This window comes from Pseudonaja textilis, chromosome 6 (assembly GCF_049901715.1).
Source record: "Pseudonaja textilis isolate UNSWEBS1 chromosome 6, rPseTex1.2, whole genome shotgun sequence".
NCBI classification, from domain to species: domain Eukaryota; kingdom Metazoa; phylum Chordata; class Lepidosauria; order Squamata; family Elapidae; genus Pseudonaja; species Pseudonaja textilis.
In genome coordinates, this window is record NC_141995.1 from 24,222,254 (window position 1) to 24,240,620 (window position 18,367).

At 36.6% G+C, this 18,367-nt stretch overlaps 1 protein-coding gene across 5 annotated transcripts in view; it reads left to right on the forward strand.

Annotated features, from left to right (window-relative positions):
• The window catches only part of TTC29 (tetratricopeptide repeat domain 29), an 86,026-nt gene that overhangs the window by 18,761 nt on the left and 48,898 nt on the right, over positions 1-18,367 (forward strand). For 4 of the 5 annotated variants that reach the window (XM_087936072.1, XM_087936077.1, XM_087936074.1 and 1 more), the window contains exons 4-7: positions 443-666; positions 5,794-5,979; positions 14,873-15,085; positions 16,614-16,699. In XM_087936072.1, coding sequence (XP_087792198.1) covers positions 443-666; positions 5,794-5,979; positions 14,873-15,085; positions 16,614-16,699 — 709 coding nt within the window. The remainder of the gene's footprint in view (positions 1-442; positions 667-5,793; positions 5,980-14,872; positions 15,086-16,613; positions 16,700-18,367) is intronic. The other variant, XM_087936076.1, reaches the window with a different exon arrangement.

Genomic DNA, 18,367 nt, shown 5'->3' on the forward strand with positions numbered 1-18,367 from the left:
ATCCTTGGTGAACTCACAGTCTGCAGTCACATAGTGGTGTGATTGTTCCTCTTGGAAAAGTTGAATAATCACACTGTCCAATCTTTCTGGAGTTAATATGCCTCTGAGCATATTTTTATAATTGAAGAGGCATCCTAGAAAATATACATCAGAAATTTTAGGAGTTGCTTTTTTAATGAATTAATTCAGCGAACATTTCTATCTGATTTCAATTGCAGAAATGTAGTTTTGGCAGAGCTAAAGCTACAATAGCTTTCTTTTGGTCTCTTTCAAAAACATGCTGGCATTTTTAATAAACAAAGAACTGGTGTCACAAGCACTGCATTACCTTTGCATTGTATTTGCATACTTAATCATATTCGTATATTGTGTGAGTTTTTTTTAGGGAGAAATGATAATCAAGAACGAAAAAAAATTAAAACCAGCCTTTTCAAATCCCCAGTTACCGGAATTCATACAAGAAGAACATCTGCATAGACATGCTGCAGCAGGGTTATCACAAGTCTTTTGCTGAGCTCTTTACTCTGATAGAGAAGTGGAATGCCTTGAGGGAGGCTGCAGGGCCTGGGTCAGCCATATGGCTGGAAAAGTCCCTCGAGGAGCAGCCTGATAAGCTGGATCAGCTTCACTATTTCCTGACCAGAGCTGAGGCAGCCCAGCGATCAGGTAAACGGGGATTCTGGGTAATGGAGCAGCAATGTGTGCCTCAGGGAAGATTTCAGTCGTTTCATGTGGGAGTTTTGAGACTCTTCTGGAAATAGCATTTTTCAGCTTTAGTCAGCTAAGCTGTATTTTTGGAGTAAATGATGGGGAATTCGAAATGATGAATCCCAATGCTAGAACGAAGCATTCTGCTGACAAGATGAATTTCTGCGATGAAGTGATTAGAATGCTTTCGATGTATTCATACTATCATCACTCAATTATCCCTTTTCTTGAAAAGTCATTGCTTAATATATCACTTTTTAAAATTTAAAACATCACACTTTTCAGAGAAATACAGTAGCTTTTCAAATTCATTTCTTATACATGGCGTGTATTTCTTTATTTGAAATGTAAATTCTTAACGTTTTTCATTTAAGTTATAATCCTCATAATCTTGTCATTGAATGTTGCCTTTCAGGCAGCATGACTGTATATTGGTGCAGACTTTTAAATACCCTAATTTTTAACAAAATATAATTCATGTTGATGTGCTGAAATAGGAGCCATAAGATAGGAAAATGTGAGAAGCTAGATGGATAACTGAGAAAACACATGAAACTGCTTCTCTTGACAGAAAAATGAAGGAAGAAACCTCACATCATTTTGAAAAAGACAATATGATTGTCAGTTCTGAAATTAAAATATGTAATGAATGACTAATGCTAGACTTCAAATAAGAAAGAGAAAAGTAGATTTCCTACTACTAGTGCAAGGAATAGACAGGACATAATGCTAGTTATTGTATGGGACCAGGAGCCCCATAGAAAATATACTGTAAAGACAGATTTTGCAAATTAATATCAGATAGTTATCGTTTTAGCTATAAAATTCTGAATTTAAATAGTATAGAAACCAGCTACCTTTCTGAAGCCAGAAAAGACTTACATACATCTGAATGAAAGACACAATTTAACTTGTTTCTCAATTTCTAGTATGGCACCCAAACTTGGGCTGAAAAAAAAATCCAGACAACCACTTATACTGTAAAGAAGAAATATAGAAACTACAGCTCTTCACTGTAATGTAATGGTCGTTTAGGTTTTTGCAATCCAGCTAAGTGTCTGTGATTCTAGATTCTGCAATTTGCAAACTTTTAGTTTCTCCAATGATTTCCCCAGGTGATTATGAAACATATAGAAGCTTAAGACAAATTCTTTTAAGAAAACTTTTGCCTGAGTTATACCATTTCAGACTAAAAGCAGAGAATCAAACAAAGAGTAATACTAAATTCCTCATTCTTTCCCCCATCCAGCAGCAAGGAATTGATGCGTTATGTGACTCTTGAAAAAAGCATGAAGGTGTATGAAGAAAGGCTTGGATATTTTTATTGTTTTAGGTGCCCCTTCTTCTCTGGTACAAAAACATGCCCGTGTATAGCCCATCTCAAGGTACATGCATTGTACTGTACCCTCCTATATCTCTTCAAACCTACCTGTGAAATAGTTGGGTTGAAAGTCATCGAGTGAATCGCTATAGCTGAAGATGGAGTAGAAAATGGATCTCTCTGGTCAAAAATATTTGCCACTATATCTTAGTCCTTCCCCTTCCTTTTTCAATTTTCAACTGCTGCCTGCTTTGACATTAAGCCTAGATCAGTCCCTATTTTGGTTGTCAGAGATCAGATGGGCCAGTCCTACCTTAGCCCTTATGATGTCATGTGATTCAATTTCTAAACTGTCACTGTCAGATTCCTATAACTCAATGGAGAAGTCAGTGGGTATTCTAAATTGCTCTGAGGTATGAACAATTATTCAACAATTGTAGTAAAAATAAAATAAAATATCCGTATAATTATGCCATGTGAAAGAAGGAGATCTTTGGTGTTATCACAGTCAAGAGATAACACCAAATTGATGTAGCCCCGTGTCTCCAGAATCACAAGGAAAGGTACAGAATGAGGAGATGAGAAAAAAATAAAGCAGGAAAGAGAAGATCAAGAGAAAGGCAAGAATATGCAGCAAGCCTTAATTACCGTAAGAGTTTCTCAACATGGTAATTAATCTGCCTTTAACAACAAGAAATGCATGTGCAAGTTGTGCACTTTGCCTCAACATTGTTTTTATCTCAACAGAATGAGGCAAAATGCGTGGTTTCTACAACATAAAATTTCTTCTGATGTTGGTGCAATGGTCAAAGTCTGCCATCACTGTCTTGCATTTCTATTCACTAAAGAAACCACCAATTTCTGCTGAATCGAAATATTAGGATAAGCAATTTGCAGCCTCTACCTAATGTACTCAATTTATGTAACAATGATGACCTATTGCAAATGAGTTCAGGAAGAATATCAGACAGTACAACTGCTGCTTCCAAATGACATCCTTTGGAGTCAAAAAAAGTTATCCCAACAAGGAATGGGTGGAATTCTTCTGTGATTATTCAAGAGCAAATTCACCATTGCATCAGGCATTTAATCTCAGATCCCAACCAGCAGGCCAAATTTATTCATATTTATTTCATGGATTCTCAAGGCAGAAGGAGGGAGGGAGGAAGGATTTCTGATGCTCTCTGCCAGCTGAATTTCCACAAGGAAAGTTGGGGGGAAGCCTGTAGGAAGTCAGAAGGTGTTACCATTTTCCAAGTCCAGTGAGGGTTTTTAAAGAGTAGTCTTATATGATCTTAATCAAGGGAGCCTCTTTTAAGAAGGTATTGAAGACTTAACCAAACAGCAGGCCATAGTCTAGATAGGGACAGCAACTGATACCTAAATTTTATTAGGACATTATCCCCCACATTTCCAATTCTAGATTATCACTTTCTCTAGTTCAAAAACATTAAATTAAAATCTTTGAATTTTCTAATACCAATATTTTCAGTACTGTCTACCAGAAAACATTGAAAGACCCTCTAGTTAGCAAAGTTATTCTGCCTACACAAGAGCTCTGTAGTATGGGCAGCAGTAACAGGGAGGAAGCATATAAGAGGAGGCTCCTGCAGGCTGTCTAGGCTTTGGTTCCGTCTGCCTGAGGAAACACAATTTTATATTTATTATTTTCTTCCAATGGTAATTCTACATTAAAAGTAAATAGGGCCTGCCTTCAGTGTAGGAATCATACATTGGAGATGGTGCCTAAAGATGTTTGAGAAAAAGACAACCCACTTAACTATCTAAATTCTTGGATTTTTAAAACTGTTTTACTACTGTCAGTGGATAGTGTAGCTGCAGCATTTGTGATGCTCTATGCTGACCCTTGGCCTTACATGCTATTAAGTTCCTATATTTTCCTAGTTTATTCAAATATTTTCAGTTTGAACATAGTTTCATTTTATACTACTGTGTGGTATCTGGTAATTTAAGCTATATCTGCAGAACTATAAAACTCTTCATCTGTCAACCTTCCCCAAATCCTTCAAAGTACTTACTTGGCTCATCATTGTTGTAATGTTCTAATTCAAATGTTTAATTGTAAAATGATTGGGAATTGAAATTTAAAACAATTGCTTAAAGGGTTATTGAAGAAATTGATTTTAGCTAATATGTTTCTTAAGTTAAACTAAAATACTTTTAAATGTAATATGGCCAATGCTTTGTGAAAGCAAAATTATTTCTGAGGTTTCTATATTTTAAAATATAGTCATTTTAAAAGAGAATGTTTTAACGTTGCTTTGCTTTATTCATGCGATTCCAGCCCACTTGACCAGTTTGTGTCTAAAACAATTACATTGAAATGGTTGTCTTGGTGCATTGCTTATTCTTATTCACTGAGTGGGTAGACACTAGAATAGTATAGGGTCACATTAAAGTTCATTCAATCAAGACTGCGACACTAACAGTAACCAGCCTCAGGTCACTTTCATCTCTTGAGAATTGTAGGGTACTTACCTCAAGTTATTTACATAATTTTACTGAAGTTTATTGCTTTGCTATTCAGTAGCAAAGAGAAAATAATTTTAATCTCTATATAATCCTTTCTTCAAATTAGAAATGTTCCTTTTTATCTTTTTTTTTAAATCTGTTTCCAGGTAATATAGTTATAGTATCATTTAACATAGTTATCATTTTCTGCTGTATGGGCTTGGTGAATAACTATAAGGACTGAAACTATACTATGGAATGCATTATGTAATATTAAAAACCATGTTTTATATATGTATGGGTTTTTTTTCTAAAATGGATTTGTGATAGCACCATTTGATCTATTATTTAGTGTTGTTGACAGACCTTAAGGTTTCAATAATTTCTTGGAACTTTTGCCAAGTTTATAGGCTAGTGAGGGAGATAATAGTCTTAATATCCATGTCTGTGTGTTTTTCATATCAGATTCAATTCATAACTATTTGACTTCTCTTCTAAGCAAGCAAGTTGATGGAGATTATTTCTATAGAGGAAAAACAGCAGCTCAGATTGAACATTTTTCTATTAACCAAAAACAGTAGAAGATTGCAAAAAATACCAAGAAGAGCATATGAAGATTGACAAGCATGAGATCTCATAAATGCAAAATAAAAAATGTGTGAGAAGATAGATCAAAGAAGTGTTTAAACAATATGTTCTATTGTGGTAATGATACATTTCTTGTGATTGTATTTTGAATACTGATGTATAACCAACTGAAGCTGAAAATATGTGGAATGGCATTATAGACTTCTAAATATAGGTTTGACTTAAATACTTGCCACACCTAAATCTATGTTAGGACTAGGTGTACTTTTATTGCTGCTGATTCTACAATTGAGGAAATCATTCAGAGAGCTAATAGATGTTGAATTAACTCCTTCCTATTTATGCTGTAGACTAATAAACCAGAACAAGGCATTGGTGAAGTGGGATACTGAAAATAATATTGGTCATATCACATAATCAATTGCAACAAGTGTGTGAGAAGGAAACATCAATAGGAACTGAATGATGACATATTTATTAACGGTATAAATAGAGAAGTGACACAGAAAGTATTTTGAAATATATATCAGCAAATGTGTTTTATAGATATCTGAGCATATACAATGGTGCTTATATACAATACTTTATAGCACAAAATAATGTTTTATATAGCATTTTATAGTATGGCAAAAGCTAAACAAAAACAAGTTGTACAGCTTATTCAATATTATTAACATAATCATTTTCTTTTTCTTTTTTTGAAGAAAACTATGAAGAAGTTTATTCTAATCAACTGAATTTAACCTATTGCTTCAACAAGACTGAAGACAGATGGTTAAGGAATTATTTCTATGAACAATGTTACAAAACTGCTCAACTGATTAAAATTGATGGTGGGAGGAAAGAAGCTGAGGCACACTCTAATATGGGCCTTGTTTATGAAGAACAAGGTATGTATAGTTTTTATCATGATCACCATTATGATCACCATTTCCAGAAATCTATTCAGATAAAGACAACATGTGCCATAAGAATATAGCACTAGATCGAACTAGTTAGTTTGATGTGCTGAAAATAAAATTCTAGCATTTTTGTTTTACTAAAAACTTTTGTATACTTGTTTAGTCATTGCTTTGTTTAACAACCATTCATTGTTATCACAGTGATGAAAAAGTAACTTTGCGGCCAATTGTTGCATTTATGACCTTTGCAGGACTATATATAGCAAAGACAAGCTGAAGTAAGATCATAAGCACAATCACAATTTTTCATAGCAACCATTTCAGTTAACAACTGAGTTGTTGGTCAAATTTTGGTTGCTAAAAAAAGGAATATCTGTATTTACAGAGATGTGGATGTTTGCTCCATGAGAAATTCATAATGTAGAATAACCACGGCTTCCAATTGTGCCATAGAAGAATTAAGCCATGCACAATTGTTATCCTCCATATTTCTTCTTTAAGCATAGTTACGTTTACAAGAACTGTACGTACTGGTGTTGAATTTATATTTTACTGACAAAAAAATAAATCTTTGTTGGTAAAATATAGATTCAACACAAAAAATAGTTTGTTGAGAAAAAGACTGCCTCTTAAGGCCTCCTAGATTGGGGCTGAAAGGCAAAAGTGGAAGCAGTATGCTCTGTCCCATATTTAGGTAGATCCGGTTGCCCTGATAGACCATTTTCACTAGAAAAACATTCTAGATCCTGGTTTTACTGTTGTGCTTTATCAATGGTATTTATAATTAAGAAAATTCTACTAGTAGACATATAAATAATAATGGAGTATAAGGCAATATAAGATATTGCTATTAAAAAATGTGGAATATTATTACTAATATTTTTAAGTTTTCAAAAGTTGTGTAGTCCTAAAACACAATTGCTCTTTCATTTGTACCGCTACTTATATGTTGATAGTAGGTAGAACATAGATTTCTTGCTCTTCTCTCATTCACAAAGCTTTTGCCCATTTTAGCATCTGAGCATACTGAGATCCCATAATTCCTTTCCATACTGGCCCAGAGATTAATATTGTGAATGCTGAAGAGTGTGCAGAAAGGATGTATTGTGTTCAACATTTTCAGAAATGAATAGTTGAGAGCAAGGAGGCAAATCATCCAGAAAAAAAGTCATATAAACCTCATAAAATAAGCTAAAAACTAGACATGGTTCTTTTTTAAAGTTAATATTACTTAAAGCTTTTAATAAAAATATTATTTTTATTAAAAGCTTTAAGTAATATTTTTCGTCCATTCCATTGTGACCAATTCAGACCAGAGATTGACTGGACAAATTCTTGCAGTTTTCTTGGCAAAGTTTTTCAGAAGTAGTTATTGGGGTATATTCATTTTAAGATTTGTAGTTTCATTGCTGTTGTGAAGCAACTGGAGTTGTGCTCTAAGACAAACATAAAAATATAGTAATCAATCAATCAATTAATACTATACTAACTATTTATACATCTTTTGCTCTTTGTGACGAGTAAATGCAGAATGTGCATCTGAACTCTTTTTATATTCTGAAGACTATATATTCTAATAGCATGCTTTTTACAAAGAAAGAAAGAAAGAAAAAGAGAGAAAGAAAGAAAAGAAAGAAGATAAGAAAAGAAACTATTTAGTCTGTTTGAATATTTGAACTTATTTCAGGCAATAAGCCAAGAATTATTTTAAGAAACTGTAGTTTAAACAAAAGAGTCAGTTTGGTGTAGTGGTTAAGGTATCAGGCTAGAAACCAGGAGACCTAGAACCATGAGTTCTCCCATGAGCTGTTCAGAGCATCCAGAAGTGGGAGGTGCTTCAGTCTCTTCTGGAAAGGCTGGGCTTAAAACTCTGGGACGCCCCTCCTCCTCCACGGGACACCTCCCCAGCATCCCCCAGCCTTCGTGGTAAGAGGTTGTGCACTCCCTGACTGGAACGGTTTTCTGATTCAGGTTAGCTCTTGGGTTATTTCGGCTTGTAAAAATCTTCCCCATTTAATTTGGCTTTTTTCAGGCTTGTGCCTCTATTAGGTTGCCTCGATCAGTTTAAAAACAATTTCTTCGTAACTAGCGGAGCCTGACACTCCGTGGGCAGCCTGAGGCGACCGCCTCAGGCAATTACCTTATCTAACTTTCCGATTGTCTTCTCTGCGATCATAGCGGAGCGCTCGCAGCCGCGGCTCACTTCACCTTGCCAATTCGTCTGACAGGAGCATTTAACTAGCAAGTTAGAGCCTGAGCAGCGGCAGCTCGTTAGATTTCTCAGACATTAGCAGCAGAGATTCTGGCTTCCCGCCTTTTTCAACGGCTGGCTCAAGTTCGCATCTAAATATCATAGGTGCCATTCCCCGCTGGTTTCCCTTTTTGGGGACTGGGGCAGTACTTTCCCACTTCGTTCTCCCTGGGATTAGCTCTCCCTTGTCTGGCTTTATTCTACAAATGGAGCAAAATAAGGCTCAGGCAGAGCTTTCCCACCCAGTGGAACAGTCTCTTAAGCCCAATAAGAGAAAAAGACGTAGGCAATGCACCCAATCAGTCCAGAGGGAGGTGGCTGCTAAAATCAGAGCTAAGGCTCTAGCCCCTAAGAAGGCAACTCAGGCTTCTGAGGGCAGAAAAGCGCAGACATGCAGCCCTAGAGAGGTAGTTCAACAGAACTATTCAACAGAAGGGAGTGAAAATTCAGCATGTTTCAGGTGATACTTGTGGGCCCCAGCCAAACCCTCCCAGGGGAGGAGGAGTTATCTATGAGCCTTTCTATCCTCCATCCTGGTCTCCTGAAGCTCTTGTAGTACAATCAGATCCTCAGGATCTCAGCAGATCTGGGCCTTATTTCCAACAGGTTTTGGGGCCCTATGCTCCTCCCCCCTCCAGGCCTCGAACCTCTCCTCAATCTAGGCCTGAAGCCACCTTCACTCCCACAGCGACGGACCTTCGGCCTTCTGCCTCTACCTTTGAACATAGACCAAGGGATATCCAAGATGTCTCATTGGCCGTTAGGCAGGGATTGGCTGAAGGCTTCAAGCAAATTCTTCGACCTCTGGAAAGGATTCAGGCCCTTCTCCCTTCTCAGTCTATAAGTTCCTTGCCTCATTACCCTGATTTACACAGGCCCCAGGACCTCAGGGTCCATTCTTCTCTCCCAGAATGGGAGGAGGTTGAGGAAGGAAGGGCTTCACCCTCTGAACACAGTTACTCCTCTCATTCAGAGTGTGAAGAGGGCGAAATTTTTGACCAAAATCTTTCAGAGGAAGAGGATTCTCACCCAGAGCAGACATCCTCTGCGTTGGTCTTCAAACCTACTCTTTTCAGGCCATTACTCAGCAAGGCTTTGGTCACTGCCAAGCTGTCACTGGAGGAAGTGGCTCCTGAGCCACAAGGAAATCCCTCTAGCCAAGGGGACTCGCTCTTCTCCAAGCCTGTAGTGCATGCAGAGGTTTTGCCTTCTCCCATTTTGTTCCTGGACATGGTCAAGGAACAGTGTGCTTCCCCTTCGGCAGGTCCTCACCCATCCTCTCTGGATAAGCGTTTCTACAATGTCAGCACAGCTCTGGACAATGCCCTAGCAGTGCCTTCTGTTGACATTCTGGTTCTGGCCTTGTTCTCATCTTCTGGCACTCCCACGGAGCCAGAAGATATCCTGAAGCCGGATGATAAATGTTCCGAACAGACCCTCAAGCGCAATCACCAGGCCACTGCATGGGCTGTTCAGACTTCAACAGCAGCATCCTTTTTCATGAGGGCATCCATACGGTGGCTGCGCCAACTCCAGAATAGATTGCCTGCTTGTGACCTTCGGTCTCACCAAGACCTCAATAAGATTATTGCAGCGGCGGAATTCAGTGTGGATGCCACTCTCAATTCCACCAAATTTTCATCCAAGGCCATGGCATCTTCAGTAGCAGCAAGAAGACTTTTATGGCTCCAAAATTGGCAGGTGGAGTCATGCTGAAAATGGAAGCTGGCTTCAGTTCCATTCGCAGGCGATAAGCTTTTTGGCGATGCTCTGTGGGACCTTATCTCATCGAAATCAGAGATAAACGTAAAATTCACTCTTCCTCTGGGAAGAAAGCCGACTATCACCCTCCTGCCTTTCGAGTGGAGACCTCATCTCGCTTCCCCCACTCTCAGAGGCCATACTCCCAATGCCAAAACCAACGTGAGGAAGCATCTGGCAGGCAACAACCTTCTACTGGTAAATGGCCCTTTTGGGTGGGAGGGGGTTGTTCCTTCCATCGCTCTAAGTAAACCCTCATTCTCCCTAACCATCAGAGGTCACCTAGCCTTCTTTGCCTCCAAATGGGAGGAATCAACGATGGACACCTGGGTGCTCAGCACTATTAGGTCAGGGTTACAATTGGACTTCCTAACGCCACCCCCAGAAAATTTTTTGATCTGTCCTGTCTCTCGGGACATTTCAAGGCAAGCCCTCATGAATCAGGCCATTCAGCACCTTCTTGAAATCAGGGCTATTCAACCTGTTTCCCCCTCTCAACTGGGACATGGGCTTTACTCTCGCCTTTTCATAGTTCCCAAAGCCTTGCGGGGGGGTGGGGGTGGCGAGCCATCCTTGATCTAAAATTTCTCAACTAATTTGTAAAATACAGGTGATTTAAAATGCAGACTCTGCATTCTATTTTAGAGAGTGTTCTGGAGGGCGACCTCCTCTCTTCCATTGATCTCATGGAGACTTACCTCCACATCCCAATTTGGCCTCATCATCGCCCGTTTCTCCGTTTCTGTTATCAGAATACCCATTACCAGTATCGAGCACTTCCCTTTGGTCTCTCATCGGCTCCAAGGATCTTTATAAGGTTCTGGCAGCATTGATGGCATCTCTGCATTCTGTTCCAGTGAGGATCCAATGCTACTTGGATGACATCTTGATTCTGTCCTCTTCCATCCATGCGGCCCATCGGGATCTGCAAATTACCTTGTCATATCTCCAGAGCCACGGATTTTTCATCAACACCAAAAAGAGCCAGCTCTCTCCCACAACCAAATTGCAACACTTGGGAGCAGTCATCGATACCACGTCGTGCCAGGTTTTCCTGTCCCCAGCTCATGGAAAGAGCCTTGCAGAGATCATCAGCCAAAGATCCAGCAACATCAAACTGTCCCCCTGTCACTGCTGTCCAAACTTCTGGGGAAGATGGTCTCCTGTATTGGCATCATCCCATGGGCTTGGCTCCACTCCCGTTCTTTTCTTGATGTTCACATATAAAGATGTTTCCAAATAGCCAAAATTTCACAGGTTGCAATTCTTCCACTGAATTTTAGTATCTCCTCCCCCCAACTTCGAAAGACGAAACATTTATGGACTCAAATAAATGTAGCTGGAGGCATATCTGTATTTTAGTTTCTGACAACCTACTAGAAGAGATGTGCTTGCTTGCTTGCTTGTGTTAGCGTTCCAACTAACAAACTCCAAACCAATAAACTCCCAGACAAGCATTTTCTCAAAGTTCTAGATTATTTGAGTTGTCATACTGGCACATCTGGAAAACCCGAATCTGAGAGTTCCAGGTTTTCCCTTCCCAAAAGAAATTCAAAGATCCATCCCCTGTACCCACCAGTCCATTACATGGTCTCATCAAACGTCATCCCAAATAGAGACATTCCTCCAGACACTCCTCTCCAGGTGCAGAGTAACATGTCCTTGACTCTCCGAGAAAGAATGTTGTTGAGTCTAATCTTCCACCTCTTTATGAAATGCCCCCTCCCAAGTTCCCAGGCACTAAATGTGGCAGCCTCGAAGCTTCCAAGTAAAATATGGCTTCTAAGGCTGTCAGCTTGCCTGTTTGATTGCTTGTATGTGAAAAGAATTGTACTGGCAGGCACTACATAGAAGTCTTTGCACTTGCCCAAACTTCCAAACTAAGTGCATATCAATTTTTATAACATTTCTAAAGATATATTCTGGTATTGTTCCATTCAATTAGTTTTAATGAGTTGTTCATTGTTCTAAGTGTGACACCCACCGGCAAGGTTTAGTAGTTTCCTGGTTGGTTTTCTTTTCTTTTTTAAATTAAGTTCTAATATCTATATTTAATTTTGAAAACTACATTTAGGATGTTTACTTTTTTAAAAAGTATAAATATTTTAAACATGTAGGTGATTATTATTAGGGCTGATGGTCAATATATTCCTTAACCAGTAATAACAACAGTAGGAACAACAATAGCTAAAACTTCAGTATTATATATTCTGGGCCAAAAAAAGAGAGATTTTTCTTAATTATTATATGGAAATCTTACCATTAATATTTCTCAAACATTTAAAATATTATTCAGTCACTCTTACATTTTGTTTTGTAAAATTGTACCATCATGTAATAATATGTAAATAAATGTGATTTCTATTATAATATTGTAAGACAAACATTACAGAACATACCATACCTTTAAATTATCATTAATGGTTATATATAACTGATATTTAAGTCTGGTAAAAAAAAAAAAAAGAAAATAGTTATTTATGCTATTGCTAGAGCAGGGAACTGAACTGGTCAGCAAAATAATTTGAGATTCCAGAATTTTATTTACCAGAATAATCATTGAAACCTAATTAATAGCCTGCCTAACTGATATTATATTGATACACATAGGCCAATGAAAAATTCATAATAATTTTCTAACTGGATGCCACTTTTCCCAATTTAGTATCTTTATTTTTCTATATTATAAATTTGTGCACTGTTTTCTTAAGTGTAGCAACCTTTCTTTTGCTTCACCCGCCTTCAAGTAATCAATGTGCTGCTGAATGAGTTCATTTTAATGCATTCAATCATGCCTCTAATGTTTGTAGCTTACGGGTGCAAGCATCAGTAATGCAGGAATGTTATATGGCTTTAGTTTGGACCATTTCATAAAATATTCATAGAATCAAAAATGTGCATCAAAATAGCATCTAGGAGAATTACATTTATGTCCCTGCTTTTATGGAAGCTTCATGTTAAAACCCACTTGTGTTAATATCTAGTCAATCTCTATTCAAAAATAGTACAAAATTATAGATATTTTGTGCATCTCTTTTTCATTAATATTTGCCTAAGATAGTTTTTATTTAATAAAAATAGAGAGTCTGGGAACAGTTTTGTAGAAGGATAAATGTAAGGAAGAATTTTATTATGAACACAGACAAAACAGTTGATTATGCATATCCATTTATTCTTCCAAATCAACTAGAACACCTTTTATCTTAGGATATAGTACCTCTGTTATCTGGCATATGGTGTTATGGATAATATTGTCCAATTTCTTACAGTAGAATTTCTGCATTTCTGCTTTTAAAATACTGTGTGTTTACTTTGTCAATTAGATTGATCAAATGACGGACACTTTGTTAAAGATTACAGTGTGCTATAATATAAAGAGTTATACCAGTATCTCCCTATACTTTAATGATTTATGTTCTCTATTAGTTCTTCTGGTTAGGATATTTAACCAAGGATAAATGACTGGTTCAAGTTTAAATTTTTATTATCCCCTTTAATCCCCTAAAATAAAATATCTGATCAAGAGCAGATAAAATCACTTTATTTAGCACCTCCAGATTCACGACTCTATGAACATAGTAATTTATCGAAAATCACTGTTTGGACCATAATGTAGAATCCTATTTCTTTCACAATGTAGATATTTCTTATGTATTTCTTATACAGTAATTTATTTAAATTACTGGAAAAAAATCCTTACCCAAAAAACTGTTGATGGCTTCATTTTAAAGAGCAGCTTGCTTGGAATTTTTGTCAGACTGATAAAGCTGCCCATATTAAATTCTTAAAACTGATCTATTTAACATTCTTCTTTTGAAGACATATTTTAGGAACTGTATTGTTTGTAGTAACTTGCTTCTCTCAAAGAAAATAGACTTGACAAGGCTGGCAATGTTAATCTCAAGCACTATTAACTATTAGATCAGCAGTCCCCAACCTTTTTGGCTGCACAGACTGGTGGCAGCGTGCAACAGTGGCGGGGAGGGGAGGGGTTCATGCGCTCAACCTAATCCCCTCCATGTGCAAATGAAGCTTCATGTCCTTGCCCGCTGCTTACACAGCCTGGTTCCCAATGAGCTACAGATTGGTGCTGGTCCGTGGCCCAGTCTGCAGCCTGGGGTTGGGGACCTCTGTATTAGGTGAAAGGACAGGTATCCCATGTTCTATATTGACCTTTAATCTAAATTCATTTTCCTTCTTACTAGATTTTTGTACCATGGAACTATAAAAAAGAATAACCCATGTCTTCCAATTCTGGCTGTGTTAAATTCATGATTAAATTTTTGTATACATATGGAACTGCAATATTAGTAATTGTATATGTACTTAATGAAAAAATTATTCAAAAATGTGAGAATATGAATTTAACAAACTTAATAAAAACAAAACAAATAATAGTGTTGACGATTTAACAATGTGTAGACTGAATATGTTTTAGTCCTCTGTTCAGATTTTTCATCCTAGAGCTCCATGTATATAACAGTTTATTGTATAATAGAAGTATCAGAGTGTTCTAAAAATATTTCAATATGTCTGTGGTAATTCACAGATGTTCTTGATTTATATATTGATGAAGGTGTCTGAATTAATGGTAGAACATACTACTTAAACCATTTTCTTAAAGCTAAGATAAATGAATCAGAAGTCAACTCTAATCTGACATTTATGAAAAATATTTCTTCATAATTTTCCTACATAAAATAATACTTTTTACAATTTCATTTTAAGTGTCTATGGACATTTTTGAAAAATTATGCTTATTTGTTTTGTGGGGAGGGGTTTTATAGCTTCATTATCATTATAATTGTTTAATCAATATATAACATTCTACCGAGGATACTTGATTATGAGTTGTTTTGTATTCTTCAGGTCACTTCCTGAAAGCTGTAGAACATTATGAAGCATTCTATAACCTGACAGTGGGACGGACATGGAAAGATAATACAGGCCGGAATTTAAATTCACTAGCCTGTGAGCATCTCTGGAGAATTTACACATTACTGGCAGACAAAATGCTAGCAAATAAAGAACATCAAGAAGCCATCAGAACTCTAACAAAAGCTTTAAAAATGGCAGAAGAAGGTGAGAAAGAAATAATATTCCTGCATTGTCTTTCTTTCATATGCAAGACTGGATTTTCCCAAAAATAAAGTAAAAAATAGAAGAAAAATCACCAAGTGCCTGATGATTTTTTTCAATGAAATTCAAAACAAATGCTATCAATGTATTTCTAAACCTTATAAAACTGAAGTGCCTATTTGTGGACAGCTAGGAATCCATTTATTTCAAGAAAGCCTTTAACTCTAAAAATGGAGTCACCCAGTTCTACTATTTTAAAAAATGAATCCATAGTCAGAAATAAGGCCTCTGATAACATTCAGTGTTCACTGATTTCTTGAGTGACACTACTTACGCATTAAAATAAGGTAATGAAATCTTAAGGTACATGGCTCAAGTATATGTACATGTACAGATTTTTACTTAATATAGCATCACTATTATGCCAGTACTTCTTAATCAAATGGTTTTAATAATTAATGCAGTTGCTGTAGTTTTAATTCTAGACATTGAGTCATATGGAACCTCCTTTTTTGTAGCGCTCTCTGATACTTTTTAATTGTAATATATGTGGAAATACATCAAGAATATATATGGCATAGAGCCTAGTTACTTGAGGGACCATATATCTCTCATAATATCTGCCTGGCCAATCCAACCTGGCAGGATTGATGCTCTTCAGGCGACCTTGGAAGCAAGCCTTCTGTGTAGCAGTACTTGTTCTCTGGAATGAGATTCAAATGGCCCCCATCCTACTCGTGTCTAAAACGATCCCAAAGACCTAGCGTTTCACCTAGGGCTTTTTTATTGTTTTTATGTTGTTTCCTTGTTTCCACATGTTTTTAATCATTTGTAATTGTCCAGATTTATTGGGCAATTTAATAAATCAAATTGTATTAGGAGTGGACAACGATACCATCATCTCCATTTAATTAGCAAGTGTACTATAGATAAGTCTTACCTACCATATAATAAACAAATAATACATGATTGATAATACAACTTAAAGATAGGAAAAACAGCGAGCTCAGTGATAAAAAAAAAACCTTACAATATTAAGTAAATTCTCTGAGTAATTTTTATCTCTATGGTATACAGCAATTCTATTTTATCACTCATAAAACATTGACACAATTGTTATCCAAGACCTACCCATTCATAGATGCATTAATTGGCTTATATATGCACAAAACACTTGGGTTGCAGTGCAGATTTTGACATACACCCCTCTGGACATCTTTGGCACAGACGTAGGTGATTGTTATGGAATCTCTTGGTGAACATGTAACGCTTACTCTTCTGGTTTCCTTGCACACTGTTTGTTAGTGCCTAACAAATAAGAGATGTTTTTCTTTTCTATTATATTTCTTTGCCTGCACTCACCACCCAAAGCAAAATGAAACACTTGACATAATATTTTATACAACGTTTTGTTCCGTATAGATAATATTAACATTTGTGAAGATGAGCTGGAAAAAAATATTCACAAAAATTCAGTGCCATTTAATTTTTTTTTAAGCCTAATTATAAAACAATATTTATTTCTATTTAGCAGAGAATATGAAGATGGAAGGAGAAACTGCTTTCTGTTTAGGCATAGCATATTTTTCAGCCGGAGAATTACACAAAGCTACATCAGTAAGTCTAAACAATGCATACTCTCTTTTATAGTTGTAACATTAAGTTGCTTATAGCGATTAAATTGAGATCTGAAGCATGTGTTGCAATATGAAATACGCCTATTCAGAATTCTACTTTCTGCCAAGCTGCCTTGATGAATATTGTTTCCTCATTATCTCTTGGTTTTTGTGTGTTCCTCCATTTGCCTCCAACACTAAATAGTCCATTTGGATGAAAATGTTCAATTGTTATAAGACTTTTTTGGTGTCTCCCTTGTTGGACTTCATCAGCGGGCACATCATCTTTCCATATAAACTGATTGACGACTTGGAGAAACAGATGTAATAATACCAATAACATTCTGCATTTTTTTCTCTGTATCTTCTGTGAAATATTGCTTTGCATGTTTCTACCTAGTGTGCTTTCTGCTGTTTAGACTTGATATTCTCAGGTTTTTCATAACTTCTTTTCTCTTTTAGTTCTGTTTTCTTTCTCTTCTGATTATAACCTGTGCAGGTCACAAATTGCCCCCCATGACATAGGTTAATACATTACACAAACTTAATTGTAGATAGGATTAAGCAAGTTAGACTATCTTCACACCATGATGTTTCCTAAATAAAGGCTTATCCATTTTTTTCTCCCATGCTAGCACTATTACTTATAGAAATTGTATTCCTAACTTTAATTTTTCACTCTATTTGTATGTTTGGCATTGTATAAAGCTGTTCGCTATCCACTTTCCTTTCACCCTCTTAGTGGAGTCATATTGGTTTCAACATTTTGGCCTCCATTTGCAATAGAACGTTATATGAAGTTTTCTTGAAGAATTATGTGATTATAGTAGTTTTGCCTCCTGGCTAGACTTTATTAACCTGTTTGATTACTATATCTGATATGCAGCACATAAGTTTACAAGTTTGCTTTTTATGATTAAGTAATCATCTTCTTTTCCTGGAAAAGTAACCTGCTCAACCTGTTTCAAATTTAGTTGGGAAATGTCAATTCTGGGACAGGTTGCTCTCTAAAACAGCTACAGATCACATAGGCAACCACATGGAGAATTTTCTTTTGTTGAAGATTAGAACAATATATTTATTTAATTAATTATTTTAAAGTATAGATTCCAGCCTTCAAAATTATCTAAAAATATAATAATAATTTTATTAAACCACTATTATTAATTGCTATTTAACTGTCTCATCTTACAGTTACTACCTGCCCTGGAAAGAAATGAGCAGAGTTTATGTTGTTATTATTGGCAATAATTGATAATATATTGCCACCATAAATGGAGATAATTTCTTTACCCTACATTCCTTATTCTAATTGATAAAATTACACACACACACACACACACACACATTCTCACAGTCACTTGTGTCTTGTCATTTCACTGCAATACATTCTACATGAATCTGCTCTTAAAAGTGACCAGTACTTAAAACTGGTCCAGAGTGTAGCAGCCGGCATTGTCTTCCAGTTGCTGTCCAGGTGAATTCAAGGTAATGGTTATCACTTTTAAAGCTCTAAATACCTTGAGGCCATGTTATATGCAGAACTGCCTTTCCTTGAGGGTATCTGCACCTTCCACCAGCCTATTCCATCCAGATAGGCTGTGTATATTCCAGGACCCTTCTCTTAAGTGTTGCCATCAGCAGGAGTTAGGAGAAGTGCCTTATGAAA